This window comes from Aedes albopictus, chromosome 1 (assembly GCF_035046485.1).
Source record: "Aedes albopictus strain Foshan chromosome 1, AalbF5, whole genome shotgun sequence".
Taxonomy (NCBI): domain Eukaryota; kingdom Metazoa; phylum Arthropoda; class Insecta; order Diptera; family Culicidae; genus Aedes; species Aedes albopictus.
In genome coordinates this window covers 225,602,960-225,626,100 of record NC_085136.1, presented here as the reverse complement: position 1 = coordinate 225,626,100, position 23,141 = coordinate 225,602,960, and the positions used below count along the sequence as shown (strand labels likewise).

Sequence of the window (23,141 nt, the reverse complement as noted above, 5' to 3'; positions counted from 1 at the left end):
GTATCAGGGAGTTTATGGGGACTTTCTAAAAAGTTTAAGGGAGCTTTAGGTGGTTTCGATTGGGAGTTTGGGATTTCAGGGTAGTTTGGAAGTGGTTTTCGAAGCACGAAGGGGGTTTCAATACGTTTGAAGATGTCTCTTTGCATCATTCTACCAGGAAATATATACTTCTTATTCCGAAGAGGATCGTGACTGTGATTTTTTTTGAATACATACTTGAATACCTAGCGGATGTAGGTGTCAATCACGTCAAGGTACACGAAATACTACACGGTCTACAAAAATTAGATGCTTCTAAAGGTGCTGGACCTGACGGAATCCCGCCAATATTTATGAAAACTCTAGCGACTGTGCTTACTGCTCCATTATTCTGGCTCTTTGAAATATCTATTGACTCCCGTACCTTTCCAAAAGCATGGAAGAATTCATATTTAGTGCCCATCTTGAAATCAGGAAAAAAAATCAGACGTACGTAATTATCGTGGCATATCCATTATTTCTTGCATTCCTAAGCTGTTTGAAGCAATAATTAACGAAAAAATATTTATTCAAATAAATCACAGAATTACAGATAAGCAGCATGGATTCTTTAAGGGACGTTCTACTGCTACAAACCTTATAGAATTCATTAACTACACGTTGAATGCCATGAATAATGGCAACCACGTAGAAGCTGTATACACCGACTTTAATAAAGCTTTCGATAGGATTGATATTCAAATTGCAGAAAAATTGAATAGAACTCGGGCTTCTAAAATGGCTTGAGTCGTATCTCACGAACCGAGAACAAATAATAAAATTCAATGGAAAACAATCTAATCCAATTCAAGTCACATCTGGAATTCCTCAAGGTTCCCATCTAGGTCCCCTTATATTCATACTGTACGTAAATGACATTTCCTTCATTCTTGAAAAAGTCAAATTACTTATTTATGCTGATCACATGAAGCTCTTTTTGAAAGTCAGGAATAACCAAGATATAAGTATATTTCAGAAGGAAATTCATATTTTTTTACAAATGGTGCTCAAAAAGCTTATTGCAGCTGAATGTTAAAAAAGTGTAATTTAATAACTTTTAGCAGAAAACTAAGCACACCTACTAGCGCAATTATTCTAGGAAACCAAGAAGTAAAAACATGTGAAAGAGTTAGGGATTTAGGAGTTATTTTGTATTCTAAACTAACTTTCACAGACCATTACAATACGATCATACGCTTCAGCTACAATTTTGAAGACCCACACAGATAAAAAGATTCTTGTAACTTTCCGCTACAAATCATGCACATAACGGGAATGCTTAATGTCGCTTAAATTTACACGCGCTTTAATTTTTACAAGATCAGTTTGCCGGTTCGTGTAAATTTCATTTATCGCGCAAGTGCAAGCAGCTCGATTTCCAATTAGAATGTGCATCCAGTTATCGAACGCTCAAAGAGATACAAGGTGGACAACACGAGCGAATCATATGTAATACTGCAGAAGAATGGAGTTTCAGAAGTAGGAATTTCATACAATTGACTCAAAACAATTCAGTATTTTGGGGAAGTTTTGAAATATCTTTATTCACTCAATCGCTGCCGACCACTGCTCAACACATTTTACTTTTCATCCACACTGTCCACGACCTATGGAGTCAGATTCACAATAAATAGGTGCTGGAGATCTCTTCCTCTTGCTTCTATCCAGTATCCACAGCTAGATGTTGTCACTTAATCACACCTTCCGGAACATTTACCTTTCTCACTGATAATTTCACTAAAGCACTGATTCGATTGATTTCGCAAAGTTGATTAACAATTACCACCGCGGCACAGGAGCTTACAATATGGCGGCTACGGCAAACTGAACTGCTGTCATCAGCGTCGACAGCGGACAGACGCTGTAAGCGAAAGTCGTGTAAAATTGCGATAAGAAGAGTTGAATTGTAATAACTGTCACTTAACATTGAACGATAATAAGCATTCTTCGCATGTGCATTATTTCTGGCATAAATTGGTGGTGAAATAGCGTTTACGCGATACTTTTTTCAACGAAATGTTGTCTTATGCTGGGGTTAATATTCATATTTTCTTTCTGTGCATATACAATAAAAACTCTGTACATTTCTTATGTGAGGTCAAGCGTTGTCTGGTCCCCTTTCAGAAAAACGCATATCGACAGGATAGAATCAGTACAAAAACAATTTCTATTATATGCTCTTCGGAAACTAGGCTGGACAGTATTTCCTCTTCCATCATATGAAGCACGCTGCATGCTTATAAACATTCAGACATTAAAAGAGCGTCGTGAGATCGCCATGATCTCATTTGTAAATGATATTATTTCGCAACGAATTAACTCATCTGGAATTTTATCTAAATTCAATTTTTTTATGCGCCTACACGGCATCTTCGTAGTCGAACACCTTTTGAAACTTGTTAAAATCGGATGGATTACGCTAAATTTGGACCAATTAATCAAATGATGTCAATCTATAATGAACATTGCGAAATGATTGACTTTACAATGTCTCGGCATAATCTGAAACAATATTTCAATAACAACAGAAATGAACGAACTACTTTTTAGACCCCTATAAAAAAAATACTAAAATGCATTAATTAGAAATAGAAAACAAAATTTATGTATATGTTTATGTCTATGTACTAGTCTACGTTGGATTAACAAAATAAAGAAACTTGAAATTTACTTAATAATTATTCGGTCTCTTCGGTATACTCGGTCGAATAGTACATTTTTTATTGATTGATTGATTTAGCTTTATTATAAAGACTTTCAGCCCTTGGCTGGTTCGTCTCTCGCACATTTTTTACTCTGCTAAACCAAAGGCAAACCAAAGCGTTTTCAGGGGTTGCAGGAATTTTTCAAGGGCTTCAGAGGGATTTCAGAGAAGTATAGATACGTTTTAATGCGTTTCAGGTACCGTCTACCCCCGTTGGTTTGACCTCATCTAATCTGAGCACTTTTTAATTTGATCCCCTCTAATCTGCACATTGTTCAAACTAAAAATGGTTCAAACGACATTCTGCTCATGGAACGAGGTGAAACGGAACGCAGAATCAAAACAAAACAGCAAAAAAGGTTACCATCAGTGTGTTTTTCGATGCCCACAGGGTTTTCCCAGAAGCTTGGAAGAGGCAGAGCCTGGTACTATTGCCAAAGGCGGGGAAACCACCCGGAGACCCGTCGGCATATAGACCAGCCAATATGCTTGATAGACACGGTGGGGAAGGTGCTCGAAAAGATCATCCTCAATAGAATGTTAAGGTTCACTGAGGGCGAAAATGGTCTTTCGAGTAACCAGTACGGCTTTCGGAAGGGGAGGTCCACCGTAGACGCTATCTTGTCGGTTACAAAAACCGTCGAGAAAGCACTCGAGCCTAAGAGGAGGGGAATTCGCTTTTTGCGCGGTAGTGACTCTGGATGTAAGGAATGCGTTTAATAGCGCCAGCTGGTCTGCTATTGCCGATGCGCTCTTGCGTCTGGGGATACCGGAGTACCTGTACAAGATTCTCGGAAGTTACTTTCAGAATCGTGTACTAGTGTCTACGACACGGAGGTGGGTCGGAAGTGCTTTCACATAACCTCAGGAGTCCCGCAAGGTTCCATCCTGGGTCCGGTGTTATGGAATGTCATGTACGACGAGGTGTTGAGGTTAGAGTATCCAGTGGGAGTGGTGATTGTCGGATTTGCCGACGACATTACGCTCGAAGTCTATGGTGAAACGATCGAGGAAGTAAAGTTGACTACCAACCACTCGATCAAGGTTGTGGAGGCGTGGATGCGGTCCAGGAAACTGGAGCTGGCTCACCACAAGACAGAGGTGACGGTTGTTAACAACCTGAAGTCGGAGCAGCAGACGGAGATCAGTGTAGGAGAGTGTACTATCCTGTCAAAGCGCTCCGTCAAACACTTGGGCGTGATGATCGACGATAAGCTTACCTTCGGTAGCCACGTCGATTATGCCTGTAAAAGAGCCTCCACAGCTATTGCGGCACTGTCCCGGATGATGTCCAATAGCTCTGCGGTGTACGCCAGTAAGCGCAAGCTTCTGGCTAGTGTTGCTACGTCCATACTTAGGTATGGCGGCCCGGCGTGGGGCACCGCGCTAAGTACTAAATGCTACCGACGGAAGCTGGAAAGTACTTACAGGCTTATGTGCCTGAAGGTTGCGAGCGCGTACCGTACCGTGTCACACGACGCTCTCTGCGTCATTACTGGTATGGTGCCTATCAGCATTCTTATCAGTGAGGACATGGAGTGCTTCGAAATGCGCGGCACAAGAGGCATACGCAGGACTGCCAGGATGGCCTCTATGGTCAAATGGCAGCGCGCGTGGGACAGTTCCACCAAAGGAAGGTGGACTCATAGGTTGATACCGAGGGTAGATAGTTGGATTAATAGGCGCCATGGGGAACTTACATTCCACCTGACACAGGTCCTGACAGGTCATGGTTGCTTCCGACAGTATCTACACCGTTTCGGGCATGCGGATTCTCCCGAATGCCCAGTGTGCAATGGTTTAGAGGAAACGGCGGAACACGTTTTGTTCGTGTGCCCGCGTTTTCGCACAATGCGTGACCGCATGCTTGCCACATGCGGAGAGGACACAACTCCGGACAACTTGGTCCAGAGGATGTGTAGGGATGAGTTTGGCTGGAACGCCGTTTCAACGGCTATTACCCACATCGTCTGGGAGCTACAGAGGAGGTGGCGCGTGGACTCGGAGAATGGCTAGTCCAGATGCAGTACAAGAGGTGGTCCAGGGGTTCGGAGTCGGCTTCGTAGGTCATACCGGTGCCCTGCGGTCGAGATCGACCCTTACAGCGATTAAGAGCCCGGGGAGAGGAAGTCCCGGTAGCGGTGCTGTCGTGGCGTCGGTCTACTGGGTTGGATCCAAGCCCGCGGTTGGAAAGGGGTCCCCGGCAAGGGTCGGGGCAGGTGGAGACCCTGCCGTCAGCAACCTACGGATGCATCTGATAGGGTCTGAAGGGTAGTGATACCCTTCCTTTGCGGGCAGGTCAGATCGGGTTGCATGTGGGCATCAGTTCTTGATGTCCGCTCAGCAGTAGGGCGCGGGCGGGGTTGACTCTGCCCGCCTTCCGAGGACAAAGGGAGTGGCGAGGACCACTCGGGAAACTGGCTAAGCGCCAGCATGCTACCGTGATGGACTCTCCAAAGCGAGTCATCGATGTTCGTTGCTGCAGGCTACGCAGCTAACCTTGTGGGTGCGATGTGCACTAGCCCCTCTCTGAAGCAATACCTTCTTGGTGGTTCCGAAGAGACGTAGGGTTTGGCGACCATAGGAATGGTTTAGTGGGTACGAGGAGAGAGTAGTCCTGGATTTTACTTTTGTTGTAGAAGACGGCCTGTCAGACCTACACTACCCTAACCTTCTGTTAGGGTGTCTGTTGAGCAGATTATCCCCCTATGGTTTAGAAGGAAAAAAAAAGGGGTTACTAGAAGTTCAAATTAAAACATGATCCCCGTTGGTTTGCATGAGGTGTCGTTCAAACCAACGGGGGTAGACGGTAGTAACAGTGTGCTTGGGAGAGTTTCAATGGGTTCAGGGTGCTTTCAAGAGAGCATTAGAAAGTTTTAGAAGCATTTCAAGACCTTTCAGAGGGATACCTGAGCCTAAGTACGATTGCAGATCCGATGTCCTATTCTCACGGAGGTTCTTCAATACCCTTAGACAGTTCATGCTCTCCCACCATCCAACGTGAACTCTCCTGAATCATCTATTCATTTCACCCCACCTGCCGCTCCTCTCCCGTAAGCAAGCCCAAACCTTGCCCTAGGTACGTTCTTTAATTGCTTCTAAAACAATTGAATTCCATTTGGATAACGTTACTTAACAAATTTTAGATTATAGATTATATCAATTTAGGTACATATTAAGGATTTAGTGTAACTAAAAGTTCATTTTTGTTTCGCTGTGTAGTGTAGTCCTTCAATACGAGAAATTGAACATGTATTTACGATCAACTGTATAAAATTCCAAGTTTAAAAATCTTATTTGTACCACACAACCGGCTCTGCAAATCCCCCACTAATCCCCGATAATCTCATCACGTTTCACACGCCGTTTGAAGTTTTTTTTTGCTGTTTTCACTTTCTACGGCCAGCTGTCATTTACTCAACATTATACCTACAGCTCAATTAGGTGACCGTTGCTCAGTCATGATCATGATCCTCGCCGCCACCGGCGGGCCGGCCGTCCGTCACCGACCGATCAATTCATTCAGTTAGATGTTTTCATATTTCTTTTTGTGTTTCTTTCCGTTCCGTTCGCAGGTATTGCCGGTCTTTTTACGGTGTTCTCCAGCTTCATCTTCACGTCGACGGTGATCAACTTCCTCGGCAGCGAAGTCTCCGATCTCAAGTGAGTACAGCTAAATTATCCGCCGTCATCGATCAGGTGGCGGTATTTTTTGTGACCATTTTTTCGGCTATTTCATGTTGCCGGAAGGAGCGGGATGGCCTTCCGCCGTAATTGGTAAAGCGATTGCCCCATTAAATACAGTGCACCGTAATGAAATAATTGAAACTCCGGGCATTTCCGGGTCAACTGGCGTTCCTAATATATCGTTTGTTTTTTTTTTTTTTTGCATCGTTTGCAGAGATGCGCTGTTCTTCTTCCTGCTACTGATCGATCTATCCAAGGCTGCCATTCTTGCCCAGCTGGCCCTGTGCGGTTCCAGCCAGTCTGAGGTTACAATGAACATTGCCCGTGGAATGGAAATCTTAGGTCCCGCCATCTCGCTCGACACTCTTGTGGAAACGCTAGTCATTGGCGTGGGAACGCTGTCGGGTGTCCAGAGGCTTGAACTGCTCAGTGGCTTTGCCGTCTTATCGGCGATCGTCAACTACATCGTCTTCATGACCTTCTACCCTGCGTGTCTGTCGTTGATTTTGGATCTATCGCGAAATGCCGGCAACCTGATACAGAAGAACAAGAAGGAAAATCTACTGGCCCGGGTGCTGACCGAAGAGGACCAGAAACCCAATCCGGTGGTGCAACGCGTTAAGCTGATCATGTCCAGTGGGCTGATGATCGTACACGTGCTCAGTCGGCTTGCCATTTCAGAGAAAGACTCCGATGCGGCCGAGCACATAATTGCGTCGCACTCGCACGAACATTTGGCTGCCATGAACAAAACCGAACCGAACGAGATCTCCGAGTTTATTATGAGGTAGGTGTTTTGTTTTTGTTTTCATTGACTTGGCTTTATGGTTTTCGTTACGCTGTTTTTGGGGGGAGAATGCGCGTGCTGTGCAGGTTCAAGTGCATATAACGGTGTACTGTTGAACAGAAACATACATTGCGCTTCAAAATGCAGTGTAAAATCGTTTGTTTGTAGTTGGTAAGTAAATTACCAATTAGATTGATGGCTGGCAAACCAGTCTGAAGACTAGTTACGAATAGACATTGACGTTAAACATGTGGAACAACCCTTAACCAGTCAGTGTACGTTTATAGCAATATAAGGCTAACATTTACCTTATGCTTTGCAAAGGTCATATATTATGAATTAACTTGACATTTGATACTTGGTTAAAGCGTGCAACCCCTAGTCATGATGGATCAAATATTTACGAAAAAAGATGCATTTAATTCACTTGAAAATACAAAAAAAAAGTTTCTAATGGTAAGGTTATTTGTTCAGGCTCTCATTACAATTTATTTTTAAGTTCGCAGTTCATTTTTTTTTTCTAATGCAATTTACAAACGTTGATTTTTTTCAATATCTTCTCATCAAGAATGTTTCCGCACATAAACAGAAGACGCTCCTATGGAAATTACTGTAGAAGTTTCTTCAGGAACCACCCATCCAGGGTGGTTTCACGAATATCCCGTAGGAGTTTCTTCTTCTTCCTTATGCATCTACGTCCCAACTGGGATTTGGCCTGCCTCGCTTCAACTTAGTGTTCTTTGAGCACTTCCACAGTTATTAATTGAAGGGCTTTCTTTGCCTGTTATTGCATGAATTTGTATATTATGAGGCAAGATCAATGATACACTCTGCCCAGGGGGTCGAGAAAATTTTCCCTACTGGAACGGGAATCGAACCCGCCGTCTCCGGATTGGCGATCCATAGCCTTAATCACTAGGCTAACTGGAGACCCCCCCCCCCCCCTAGGAGTTTATTCAAGTTTATTTTTTCGGGATTCCTTCATGCGCTCTTTAGGTTCATTGGAGATTGGCACCTGGAGTGCCGAAGCAATTAACCTAGGAAAAGGGTTTCCCAAACTGTGGGTCGCGACCCCGCAGGGGTGTCGCCGGTTTTCATCCAAAGGGTCGCGAGGGGCAGTAGAATTTTTTACTGTAACTGACAACAATATGGTGGGTCGCGGAGAGTACGTCTGCTGGCAAAAGAAGGTAGCGACAAGGATGGAAATCTAGTGATCATGAACAGATTTCGAATGTGTCGCGGTCGAACGGCATCGCGCGATCATAGCAACAATGATAACATTTTGTCGTCAAGCATCATAACAAACTTCGGTCCGAGAAGAATGGTTCGCTCGGCATGTAAAGGCGCGATGCGATCGTTATCATGAAGTCGAAATGATAAATTAGTGATTTCATTCACTTTTTGAGCATTCTTGGGGATTTAACGTCCAGATATGCTTATGAGTGTATTATTTCGAATCATGAAAAACGCTTGCGGGTGCATAAGTGGCAAACAATGTGATGAATAAAATTTATCATGACTTGTAACATGATCCGATAACGGGTCATCACGCGATAAAGCGTGCCTCAGATGCTTTGATTGTTCTGTGATACGAGCACGGTGTGAGGCGTCGGTATCATGCTACTGCAAGAACAAGGCTATCTTGGATTATTCGTATCCTGTATCATTTATCGCTTGAAGTGATTTTCTGCCATCCCTGGGTAGCGAACCTGAAAGTTTGGGACTATCCTAGGATATTGGGCACAAATTCCCCAAATGGAGGAGAACGTGCCTCTGGAGCCAACCTACTGATAGGATATTACTTCAGTAGGTCGGCTCCAGAGGCACGTTTTCCTCCATTTGGGAAATTTGGGAGATTATCCTTTTAAATTTCAGATCACATTTGTTTGCAAGTTCTCCAGAAATCCTAATCTAAATCTTGCCAAAAATCATGCCAGTTATGTAAGAAAGCTCTAATAAAGAAATGATTGAAAATCTTGTAAAGAATTAACCAAATATTATTTTACTCATAAATACCCATAAACCTCAAGAGCTCGTAATAGATTTGGTCCAAAAATGTCCAATATTATCATTAGCAAGAAAACGATACAGTTTGGACAATCATTCTACTCATAGTGAGGTACGAAGAGTACTCCGTGGTAAACTCGTCTGAGGCAAAAAGCCACGTTAATAAAGGCATAATAATTAAAATGAACTGATGTGGCTTTTTGAGTCTGGTAAAGATTGAAACAGCTAGTTTGGTACAGCCCAACGCTTCGCTTCCGTAAATATGGTGCTCTTTTCAAGGAGCCGTCTTTCGTTATGCGTTGAATAACCCTCTAATACCCAAATTTTTGTTTTTGATCTAAATATCATTTTTCGTCATCTAAAATCGATTTAAACATGTTTTGGAAGATGATCCTTTTTAATTCTCGATTTCGTGAATTTCAGTTTTTGATTTTTCTAATTTTTATTTTTAAACATCCCCACACTTTTATATTTTTCCTGGAAGCCTATTTGGGGTACGGATTTTTTGAGATAAAAACATTTTGAGATTTTATGATTATTGTTGAAACATTTTTATTTTTATTTTATTTCATAGAAAATTTTATTCTCCGTGTAATTTTAAGGAAAATAGTTTTAGAGTGTATTCGATTCCCTTCAACTATTAAACTAGGATAGAATGATTTGGGAAAAACTTAAAACATGTTAATTGCAGCGATTCAATATAAAATAAACAATGACTTCTGAAAGGTGACCAAAACATCAATTTTTCAAAGATTAAAAAAAAATGTAAATACGCTTCAAAATACACCAAAAACCATTTTGAGATATACAAAACAGTCTTAAATTTCAGCCAAAAATATAAAAATTTTGATTTTCCACGAAACAAAAATTACAAAAATGCTCAAACTATACCCCGTCTAAAGGCGGGGTTGGGTATTAGAGGGTTAAATGCACTTGGTAATAAATAAATAAATAAATAAATAAATAAATAAGCCAGATAGATGGGACGTCTGAATTGCATTGATTAACGTTAAATGGATTAAATTAAGATTTGAAATGTAAAATACTTTCGCATTATTTCCTGTCGCACCCTGTGTCTTTGATATTCTTTTTAAATGTTTCTGCAATGTTCAATCGAGATAAAAATAACAATTAAAGCACAAATAGATTTCAATATTTATTTGCTGGCAAGTTATCCAAAATCCGTTAACGCGAGACTAGTTCTTTTCGGGACCTATGGCTTCACTTCCTTGGAGGGCCCATATAGCCGAGGCGGTAAACGCACGGGTATTCAGCATGACCAAGCTGAGGGTGACGGGTTCGATTCCCGGTCGGTCCAGGATCTTTTCGTAAAGGAAATTTCCTTGACTTCCTTGGGCATAGAGTATTTTCGTGCCTGCCACACGATATACACATGCAAAATGGTCATTGGCAGAGGAAGCTCTCAGTTAATAACTGGTCGGCGTTCGGTCAGAGTGGACTATGCGATTTTTTGGATAGATAAAGATAAGCGAATGAATTCGAAAACTCTAAACTTTTAGTCATTATTTTCATGCAGATGTTTCGTTACATGAAGGACCTATAATATTTCAAACAAAAATGCGATATATTTGACATTCCAAGCTCTTGCAGGACGTTTTCCCGAAACCGTTGAAAAGCAGATGGTCTTGTTTGACTTAACGCCGACCAACTGTGGAAGTGCTCATAGAACACTAAGCTGAGAAGCAGGCTTTGTCCCAGTGAGGACGTTACGCCAAGAAGAGGAGAGGAGAGGAGGCTTCACTTCCTTTCTTAAGGTAGAACCCACATTTTGTGTGTATATCTGGAGTGGAATTCGATCCCAGGTGCTTTGCGTGGCATGTGCTCTAAACATCCCATCAGATCCACTCCACTCTTATATGAAATGGTGTTTATGATGCCTCGAAGTTGAAAAATAGTAAAAATATCCCAAAAGAAGCCTCGCATTTCGGTCAAGGAAAAAATACACTAACAGAAATGACTTGTATGATTCTTGAGTGATCTCTACCAGGTTTCGCTATTGTGATGATAGCTGCATTCCTCTGCACGTCAGACTTCCTAATCGCTTCTCCGAGAGCAACTTTGAATAGCAAATTTAAACGAGCATCACCCTGCTACAATCCATCCAAGCTCATAAACGAGGTGGAGACTTCGTCTGCAATCCGAATACTTGATTTTAATCCATCCAGCGTTACGCGTATCATCCTAATTAGTTTCGCCGGAAATCCATGTTCTGACATTAACAGCTCACAAAGCTCACAGAATCGTACACTGCTTTAAAATCAATGAACATATGGCGAGTATGCAGGTTATATCCCCGAAATTTATCTAGGATCATCCGCAGGTTGAACATTTGATTCGTCGTTGATCGGCCCTCACGAAAACCAGCCTGATATTCGCCGACGAAGGACTCATCAAGAGGTCACAGTCTTTTGAACAGGACACGTGACAGTATCTTATATGCCGAATTTAAATCGGTAATCCCTCTGTAATTGGCACAACCTAGTCTGTGCCCTTTCTTGTAGATTTGACATATGAGGCCATCCAACCAGTTGGTAGGCAATTCTCCATCCTCCTAAATCTTTACATTAATCTGGTAGATTGATTGATGTGGCTGCTCGCTTCCGTTTTTAAGAAGTTCTACCGAGATAACATCCTTCCCAGCAGCCTTGCTGTTTTTTTAACTAGATCCTTGAGGGCCTTCCAGTGTTGGTGATTCCATTGCACTGGTTGACCATCATCCATTATGATAATCCTGGTCCCGGGTGCTCCTTCACTGCTACCATTCAACAAATCTTAGTAATCTTAGTGCTTTTCTTCCTCATCCTCCATTATGTGATGGTTTTAGTAATTTTATGGAGGTAAAGCTTAGGTAGAATATTATCCCCTAGACAACTGAACGATAAAAAACCAACCACCGGTGAAGATTGGTACTTGAAACTAACTACAAGCCGTGTAGTTATTTGAAGGAAATAAAAACCAAAATACATACGCGCTGTACATAAACCACGCAGACTCATTTTTGGTCATCTCAGACCCCATCATTCCCGTAGGTTTTGCCTAAACATAAACGAAGCTTTTATGGGCCGTAGACTTTGACCAGAAACCCCATTCCCTGAGAGTCTACGAAGCTTATGGACGGGCCCAAATAACGATTGGCTCCGTTTAAGGTGAGTTAGTCTCGCTAAGCCCTCAATTGAAACGCAGCTCACCTGTCCAATGAAAAAAAAATCAGCTGCAAACAATCCAGTAGGTACAGCTGCACAGTGCATACTGCGGCGACCTTCACGACCATCCACTGATTAGTGAAGGTCATTTTTACATCGATCACTTTTTCTATGGTAACCGAGTGTCGTCGTCCAATGCATGGTCACTACACAACAAGCTCTCGAGGACCACATTTATTGTTTCATGAGCCTATTACGATTACACGATACTGAAGACGGAAAACTGTCATTTGTTATTTGAATATGACCACTAACGGTGATCAATCCCAAGCCTGAATCTTACCGGTCATTTCACATGGCGGGCACTGGCACAGTCTTGTGCCGCGCACCATTGACAGTTGCATAAAACCTCCGCATATCGTTCCTGTCCATACTTTCCTGCGCTTCAGCAATCACACACCTTTCGTGCCGCCGGTTATTTTTATTGCGGTGAATTCGTGAATTTGTTTCTCTCCTGCTCTTGCCTCCCTGTACCTCTTCCTGTTGAGCCGGGTACCGGCTTCTAGCATTCGGCTTCTGGCGGCATTCTTTTCGTTCGTCATTCTTTGGCAATTCTCGTCAAACCAACCATTATTATTAGCTTTATTAGGGAGATTTTCAGCCAGAGGCTGGTACATCTCCAAACCAACCATTACGTTGGCGTCGCTGAGCGGTACCTATCACCTCTAGCGCTGTTGTTGTCACTGCTTCGTGGATAAACCCCCATAAACTGTTGGCATCTCCAGATCCGTCGATCTCTCCTCTAGTCCAGCTTTTGATGGTACTGTTCAGCAACACCTTCGGCTGACAAGTGTTGGATATTGAAACGCATCCTTCTGTTGTTTCTTGATCTCGTGAAGCTGGATAATCGCGCCAGGATTTTTGCGGCTACAAGATAATGATCCGAGTCAATGTTCGAGCCTCTGTAGGATCTCACATCTATCGTTCGTTGGCGCATAGATGTTGGTCAGGCTATGTGTTCTGAGGCATCTGTGGGGTAAAATGCCCATCCCTAGTTAATATTGTCGCTGCAGCACTAACCTGCAATTCGCTGGACAGTCCAGCGACGCGACAATTTCCAGCGACGTCAATTGAACTGTCATTGTAGTCCTGACGTTTTGCCACCAACCATCATTGTTTACCTCCAGTTGGAGCTGGCTACCGTTCTCCCATTTCAATCTGAAACGATTTTTTTTTCGATAAGTTGGTTCACATTCCTTTTAGGCATCTTAATTACATTTGAATTTAACAAAGCCACCAACACGACGTATTCAGTTCGATATATTCAAGGAGCAATCCGCTGTGGCATCGGAGGCGGACAAACGGACATCCCAACAGTCATGTTCCTCCGATCGACACCGTCGACGTCTCGATTGCGCAAAAATCTGTTTAATTTCGTGCAAAGTCATCCGGAATTGACCTGCAAAAGCCTTGGTGGGGCAAAGAGTCCATCAGGAATGTGATTAAAGGAAAAATCATGATTAGCTCCTTCCAACTGATCTTTGCCATGGTCAAATACAATACGCATCGGGTAGGGCCGTCGTGGCTGGGAAATTCGCCGTAGAAGTAAATAACAATCACGGTGTGTTAGCTGGTAAAGTTGTCTTGGTCCATTGCGAAGATACTTCAAACTTTTAATAAAATATCGCAATTTTAGTTATTCTATAATGCAATTTCGTCATTTGTCACCTTAAATAATGGATCTGTGATAGTTGAGTATCATCTTTTCGCAAAATATTCATTTATGTGTTTCAATATTTTTGAGAAGTTTTGTCACTTCGTGAATCAAGACTACACTGGATGAATGTATCATGAACTTCGCTGGTGATTTGTGTTCAGTCCAGCGACACGTCGCTTCCAATTTTTTTCTGCAGGCACAATAACATTAAAATAGTCATTTACATCCAAATTTTGGCAAATGAGTTTGAAGTCCCTTTGAGGCAACAACACTCAAGAATGGCTGAACCGATCAGGATGACTCTTGCATGGCTTGATTCGTATTAATGGTGGCTGTGTTAATAAGTAAAAAAAAAAACGAAAATGAATATAAAAATAAGAAAATTTAAAAAGTATTGATTTATTAACACGATCGAAATAAAACAAATCTAGAGTTCCATGTTGCCTTAACAATTGTCAATCCACCACAACTTGGCAAGATAAAGTTTGCCGGGACAGTTAAGTAGTTATTGATAGAAAAGCTCACTATGCCATTTAAATCAGGTCAAACATTTCAATAGGTCCTATCTGCATTTGAGAGGCTCTCTTGGTTCACTTTCTCTTTCAATTATTGCAATGTAATGGTACACTTTTCAACTATTTTTGCAGTAGAAATCAAAAGACGATTGTTTTGACCATCGTTCAATGCAAGGAAACAATCGCAATACAAATAAACAGCTGAGATATTAACGAAAGAGAGGGAAACCAAAAAGAGCCTCTCTTTTGCAGATAGGACCTTTAGACATATTTGGCCTGAAATGGTATTGACTCATAATTACACTGCCGTCCTACCGCTCTAAGCATACCTGTCCCATGTTGATTTTCAGCATTTTTCACTTTTTTCTTCCTATCAGTATAATTGTTTGTGTAAACTTGTAAAAGTCCTTAGTTTTTTCTGAAATTTCGAAAATGAATATCAAGCCATATTGTCCCATTATTGCATTTCCAAGCATATATGTCTCACTAAAAGAAATACAGCCAAAAACTGCGAAAAGTATGCGTAGAAATTTCAAATTTGCTTTGTGTTTCACAGCATAACTGTCTCACTGGGAAGTACTTATTCAAAAATGATTTTTTTTTTCGTTAAGAAAGGCAATTTTACTGATTCCACTTCAGATATAATCCATTTTAATAGAAATACGGTTATGTGTGCCGTTGTGGTGCTGTAGTTGTTGGTCAATTAGAAAAGTACGTTATTGACTTTTATGCAATTCAGTATCATATGTTTTATTTTATACTACTCATTTCAGTATCATAATGACCTACTTTTCCGTACCGGTTCATTATGCAACTGAATTGAGTTTCATAATGAAAAATAGTTGTATAATGTTCATAATGCAACTCATTATGCAACTCAAATAAGTTGCATTATGAAAAAATCATTGCATAAAATTTTGTATGGAACACGTTGCAAAACTAGATTTTGTCAGCACTCTTCGTATTTACCCAACTCGGCAAGCCTCGTTGGATAAATGTATGACTCGTGCTGAAAAAATCCACTTTTTGCAACTCGTTGCATAAATAACTATAATCGCAGTTTTCTCGGTTGCATATTTTCGAACATGGTACTGATATGCTTAGAACGGCAGTACAGGTGATCCATAATTATTTAATGATTGTATACCATTCACGAACAATAAAACTTGACAATAAACCATGCACAATTTGGCATCCTGACGTTAGCTTTAGTTAGTGGCACGTTTTACCCCGTATTAAAACTAAAATGCTGAAAATCATTTTTTTTTTTAATTTGAATTTTTAGTAGTAAAACTTTAATCAGTTTTATGATTGATAGTTTCTTCCATTTGGAAGGAAACATTGTTGTTTTATATTTGTGTCAAAAAAGTGTGTATTATGAAGTGTTTCGTTGTTAAGATTGGATTCTTGCTTAACGTGGGCGTCTTACCCTCAGTTCCCATAGGAACTTGTGAGGACCAGAGCTATGTTGGACGCTCTCCTTCTCGACTCACCGTTTTGCAGCCTGTACACAAATAAAACCTCTCCAATTTGATGATATGTTTTATAACATTATCTCTTCTTTTGCATGCACGCAAGATATATATTTTTTGCTCCAACCCATAATATCGCCACATATAAAAACTGTCTTCAGCAATCTTGCTGAACATTGATAGATCTTCAACTTTGTCGAAAAAACACGTAGAATTAGGGGGGGGGGGGGGGGTGGTGGCTCTACTCAAAGTCTACGCTCCATACAAATTTTTAAATTATTGTATGGAGGAAGGTCTACAAGGGGGGGGGGGGGTCTGAGATGGTGAGATGGGCCAAATTTGGTCTTAGGGGCTTATGAACAACAGCCCATACACATTCAATCCTAAATTGCCTGTTTGGTACTTTTTAGACGATAATAGAATAGAAAAAAAACATGTGCAAAAGATAAACAATCTATTTTTGCTGTATTCAGCTGTTCTATTTTCGTCAAAAATTAATCGAATTCGATATTTGAAGCTAAGTATGTAGAGTTATTCTTGTTAATAAGGAGTTAGATTTCCAATTACTTTGAAAATATGGACCTCACAGGTAGTAAGAAATCTCAGTTAGTAAGAAATTATGAGTTTTTTTTTCCAAAATGTCACGTCGGTTTCGATTAGATGGAGGCACATTGCCCGAGCAGAAAAGCATAACAACTGGATAACATATCCCAAATACCACTATAACTCGATATGCGCCTCGATAGGTTGTAATAAGAAACAAAATAATAAAAACAAATACCATAGTTTTGTGTAAACAACACCTCGAAAATAATAATTGTTGTTATTTCAATAATGAACGCATACACTGAAAGGAGCCTTGCAGTAATGACAAGCATAAAATGTTTTTAAATTTACCATGGCAAAACATGATCATCGACCCACCAACGCTTCTTGTGTGCGTTTTGTTTCTTCTCACATCAACCGGTTCGATAGCTGAGTGGTAGCGTGCGAGCCTGGTGATGTCAAGGTTCTTGGTTCGAATCCGGTTGCCAACAGAAACTTTTTTAAATTGAAAATCGAGTCCATGGTAAAATTGAAAACATAATTCTGTTGAATTAAAACGAAACTCAGTCTGCACAAATTTAGTGGCGTTGTGCATTTAAATTGACCCTCAGAATAGTAATTTTCACCGCAAGCCGCCGTTCAGTGTACCTGAAATTAGAAATGATGTCTTTGTTATCTAGTAGGTATTGAATAACAAAGTAATAACATTTCTTGTTATTCAATTGTACCTTTGATCGATAGCTCCATGTTGTAATACCAAAACTTGTTTTTCAGTTATTTTCATTGTCAATCAATGAATACCACATCCATACCAAACCCTTCGCAAACACTTCCAGTTGTTAATGTAATGTTCCTCTAACATTTCGTAGAACAACCGTGCAATAATAATTATAGGCCTTATACCATAGGTTGTTCTTTGCATGGTATTTGTAAGGTACCGTCAAATGGGGTAACTTGCAACACTTTTCGACTTTGAAGCAATATCATTGAAAATCTAAACATATGAAGCATACTGTAAAGCATCGTGTACACTAATTACCACGAGTAGAATACTATGCAGCAATTGATTTACCAGAATACGTTGCCACCCAATCAGGAGGTGCAAAATACATGCTTGTTGCAAGTTACCCCATCTGTGGGGTAACTTGCAACACATGACATGAAGCTAAGTTAGCTACCTTTAAACTGCTCTTACATTCTAGTTCTTGTTTATATTATAAGTTTTTGATGTGAAGCGTGGAAAATGCTTTGAAAAGATATACACTAATTAACTGAAATATGATTTTTTTTAATTAAAGGGTTGATAGTTATTATAAGCGAGGATATATGGTTTCACAGCAGGTTTTACGTCTCACAAATATTAAATATATGTGGAGCTCATGACTCAGTACTAGTTACAATATGTCAACAATGCTTAATGTAATTTGCTGAAAAGGTTAAGTTATTCATCTTTAGGTAATTTTCAGTTCGAAGTAGTGTATGGCTACTTAGCTAAAATAACATGATTTAAATACTCATTCAACTTTCTAGATATTAAATTGGGGCATTCTAGTGCAATAATTTACTCTATTAGGTTCAGAATGGTTGTTGGTGATTGTTTTAAGATCGTCCATAAACTAAATTAAACTTTAATCGAGGTGAAACATGATAAAATTTCAAAATATGGAAGTCCTTATCTTTGTTTGAAGGTTACGTACAAATAAAGATAAATTTGAGTCGACATTTGAAAATAAGCACGATACGTAATTATTAATTATCCATTTCAATTATTTCTACTTGAAATATCGTAAAATGAAAATAAATTATAAAAAGTTTTGTTAATTTCAACTGTTGCAAGTTACCCCATAGTGGTCGTCGCATATGATAATGATTTTTTACATTACTTAGTCGATAACTTTATCAAACTTTTATCGTTTAGCTAAGCTTACTATTATGTACCCTAACTGCAAGAAAGGTCATCAGACTTATCGCACTTACTATAGGAGAGAGGTAAAGCACGATTTTCATACTTGTTTTTATGGCATAAAATGAGCAAATCGTTTTAACAGTGTAGCCAAACAATAAACAAAGAAACAAAATTATTTTTTTCCACTAAAACGATCTTCGGTACACATAATTTTGATAACCGAAATGGTGGAGCATACTACACTGCAAAATAATTTTGCTGGTAATCAGCAAACTTTGCTGATTTTTGGCGTGCTGATTGCATTCAGCAATACAAATTACTGAGTATCAGCAATTATTTTTCAACTTGCTGAACCATCCAGCAATTTTGACAGTTGATCAGCAAAGTTGTGCTGAAATTCAGCAATAATGTTGCTGAAATTCAGCAATTTCTTTTGCTGATTTTTGGCGTGCTGGAAGCATTTGAAAAATTTTGGTGTGTAGCTTTCATTATTATGTAAAAATAGTTCACATTTAATGTATGTCTTCGTGTTGCAAGTTACACCGCTGTTGCAAGTAACCCCGTTTGACGGTATTTACTTCTCGGGTCAAGTGTTAAGTGATATATTTGGGTAATTCTCGCTGAAACCAGGCCGCCATTTACATAAAGCCTTCTTCTTCTTTGTGGCTCTACGTCCCTACTGGGACTTGACCTGCTTCGTTTCAACTTAGTGTTCTTTGAGCACTTCCACAGTTATTAATTGAAGGGCTTTCTTTGCCTGCCATTGCATTAATTTGTATATTGTGAAGCAAGTACAATGATACACTATGCCCAGGGAGTCGTGAAAATTTTCCCGACCGGGACGGGAATCGAACCCGTCGTCTCCGGATTGGCGATCCATAGCCTTAACCACCAGGCTAACTGAAGACACCCTACATAAAGCCTGGAATTTTAAATTTTTCTTACTTCGCTAGAAAATGATAAAAAAGGATGAAAACCACATTGGTTGGGTTAAATTGATGGACCCTTTGCTTGCCTAGGAGCTGACAAAGTGACAGAAATGACAAGTTTTCATCAAATTGCACCTAATTTATTACGTCATATCTCGAAAATTCATGTTGTAACATGTAGAAAACTTCACATTTACATGAAGAGAAAGTATATATGTACACCTTTTATTTGAAGTAGAAAATGTTTTGGTAGCCATCTTGAATTTGGACGCCATTTTGAATTTCTGATTTCAAATCTGAACTTATCATTTTGAAGCTAAGAGTCTAAGCTTTTCAAAACATTCAAAATTGACCGCAACAATGAAATATCGATGAAAATGTGAGCGAACCTCTCGTTTTTTCCCTACATTCTCAAGCACGCATCTGATCGTACGATAACGGGATCGACGGAATCGCGTGCATGCGAGTGGTGATTGTAACAAAATGTATGGTAAAATGAAAGATTCGCTCACATTTTCATGGATATCTCATTGTTGCGTTCAATGCATTTCTAATTTTTGAATGTTTTGGAAGGCTAAGACTCTCAGCTTTCTAATGATGAGTTCAGACTGAAAATCGGTGGTTGCGAACACAGCGAAAAATGCGATTTAATTATGAAATTCAAAACGGTAGCTAAATCCAAGATGGCTGCCAAATCCAAGATTTTCGACTTCAAATGGAAGGTGTATAGTTTCTCTTCATAGAAATTGGAAATTTTGTACAAGTTACAACATGAATTTTCGAGATATGACGCGGTGAATTAGGTGCAATTTGATGAAAAATCTTCATCTTTGTCACCTTGTCAGCCCGCAAGGGGTCCATCAATTTAACCCAACCAAAGTGGTTTTCATCTTTTCTTACCATTTTCCAACGAATAAGCAAGAAAAAAATGAAAACAAAACAACTTTATGTAAATGGCGGCCTGGTTTCAGCGAGAATTACCCAATTACAAAAATTAAAACACCTTCACTTTAATACCGTGCGATCGTAGCCAGGGTAGAAAATAAATGTGTACACTGAAAAAAGGGACATAGTAACGATGACCAAACCGAGGGTGAAATTAAAACAACTTTACTACTTGATTTTGGTAGACCATGTTTTATTTTTGAAACTACCATGTGCAGGGTTCAATTTACCATGTCATTTTTTATTTACATTTTATGGTATTTTCAAGTCTGTTTTCATAGTTCATTTTACCATGCGTGTGACAAGCGGCATGGTAAGTTTGACTATCGTAATATGGTTCAATTAACTATGCGCGTAGTTCAGCAGTAGTGTCATTCATTTTTGTTAACGTTTAAAAATAAACTGTAGATGAATAAAAAAAATCAAGTTTATTAATTTTTAACCAAATAAAACTTATTATAAATATAATAAACACGAGAATAAATACTTAAACAACAATTTTCCGGGGAACGTTGGGGCAGTGTTTTCTTGGTCACCATCAGCGGAGCTATTTAAAGTACTCGCTCCCAGCGTAGTTTTTCGGTCCGGATGATGTTTCTGGAGGATGCCTAGTGGAAGTGGGTGACGTTGTCCGGAAATTAATACAGACGGGTACTAAGTTGGAGAAATGATAGTCTATCCAGAACTTTCTTCGGAAGGTCCACTGTCTCGAATAGGATGTTCTGCTGTTCGATGGTAGGAGGTTTATCTGGAATCCTCTTGGTGAAGCATGCGCTAGCTGGAAAAAGTAACGAGTGAAAAATACCAGAAAATTTCTCCTTCATTACGGCTCATACTTCATTTCCGTTTTGATGATTGGCAGCGGATCTTAAACGATGAAAAGCTTTTCGAATTTGCATTTCCGATGCTAAAAGCGGAGTTCTCCATCAAATTCTGCTGTTGCTGATTATCTCCGGAACAAAACCACTAGAATACAAGCAAATCGATTTAGAAACTGCGGTTCGTTGGCAAAGTAGTTTTTTATGCCGGAAGGATACGGTACGGTTGGTGGCCAAGTTCTGAAATGAACAAATAGAGTTTACTAGCTTAATCAGAGATCGATGAAAGATTTGCTTACCGTGAACACTTTGCCCCAATTTTACCAGCAGCTGCAAAATTCCTCAAAGAAAATATGGTTACAGAAATTGCGTTTTACGTTTAGTCACATTTTTGAAAAGATGGCCGGTGGAGCATAAAAAACCATGGTACATGTTGAAACTTACCATGGAAATATAAGAGGTAAACACAAACATGGTTCTGACAAACACGAAAGATTTGTTTATGGGAACTATTTTTGATGGTACCAATTACTATTCGGTTGGCTGTTAGATCATAGTAAATTTGAACAGAAACATCGTAATTATCATCGAAACCATGGTTTTATTTTTTATTCTTAATAACTTAACCTAATTTACAGCTCTATTGTCCACTGGGGCACTACGTGAGCAATTTCAATTGACAGCTGCACTTACATTTTGTACAGCGCCTAGATTCTATTCTACTTTATCGAACTGGTTGCCTTTCTGCTGCTTTCACTTTTTCTACTTTATACCTAGTAGAATGATGAGCACAAGGATGATGATGGATGGCCGTTGTTCCTTTCCAGTCCGATTGTGGGTCCATTATGAGTAGCAGTTCGCCGATATCCAGGTATCCGGGTTCGTTTGAGCCATTAGGCTCAGAAGAGGGTCAGTGTCAGTTGCTCTCGGGGGAAAAGCAACTGACGAAAAATTGCAAGTGCCGGGGCTGGTAATCAAACCATCCGCATATGAAGCGAACGTGTGACCAACTACGCCACGGGCCCCGGCATCGAAACCATGGTTATCATTACTATTTTTGGATATGGTAAAATTGAACATGGTTGAATGGTTCAGATTCTAAAATTTATTTCAGTGTATTATTGATGTAATAGGGTTTGGGACCATTTGAGCAGGAGCACCTATTTTGGGCACTTGCTGCTAAAACTCCGTCATTTTTGAACCGATTGACTTGATTTTTTTTTTTTTGACAGATACGCACATGGTTGTCCCATGGTAATAAGAATCTCCATAGAACATGGCATAACTATGCTGCACACGGTAGCTCAAATATGCTGAATTTTACGTTGACGAATTCTTTTATGAAAATTGGCATTTGTCCGATCTAGTGTCGTTCTTCCTTTGTAGTAAAGTAAAGCTTGTGGATTACACAAGCTCAAGGCTAAAAAATTTTTCTGAACGCTAGGGAGTATATCTAATATTAAGTCCTTGAGGGTGGTACCTCTGACGCTCCCTCTAGGTACGGTAATGTTGGTAAGTGCAGATCAGCTGACTGCTGCAGACTTCCTAAACATACATGCCAATGCTAATATGCATTTGGCTTCTCCACACTTTCTGGCATTTCTGGCCTTATCATAGCCAACGGTGGCACATTCCGCGCCAAAAAGCGCCAGATGTCACGCATGGGCTGCTGATAGTGGCCCCCATTTAGCAGCGGCTCTCCAAACAGTTGTCACATACGTCGTCAGTAGTGAGTAGCGCGTCGCGTCGTATCGACTGGCAAAGGCGGTTGTCCGATGAAGTAGGTGGTAGTTCCTTATTGAAGTGACTTCAACCAGGAAGCGTTATGCTGGAATTTTTGCGAAATCAAAAATTCGACCTTTGGTAGGTAGCACCGTCGATTTGCGTCAGTCAGCTTTGTGCGCCCGAACATCTCTTTGTCCTGAC

The 23,141-nt window shown here is 40.2% G+C and overlaps 1 protein-coding gene across 1 annotated transcript in view; it reads left to right on the top strand.

Annotated features, from left to right (window-relative positions):
• Positions 1 to 23,141, top strand: part of LOC109430221 (3-hydroxy-3-methylglutaryl-coenzyme A reductase) — a 168,583-nt gene that overhangs the window by 136,719 nt on the left and 8,723 nt on the right. Inside the window, exons 4-5 of the mRNA XM_062846341.1 lie at positions 6,298 to 6,385; positions 6,624 to 7,196. Coding sequence (XP_062702325.1) covers positions 6,298 to 6,385; positions 6,624 to 7,196 — 661 coding nt within the window. The remainder of the gene's footprint in view (positions 1 to 6,297; positions 6,386 to 6,623; positions 7,197 to 23,141) is intronic.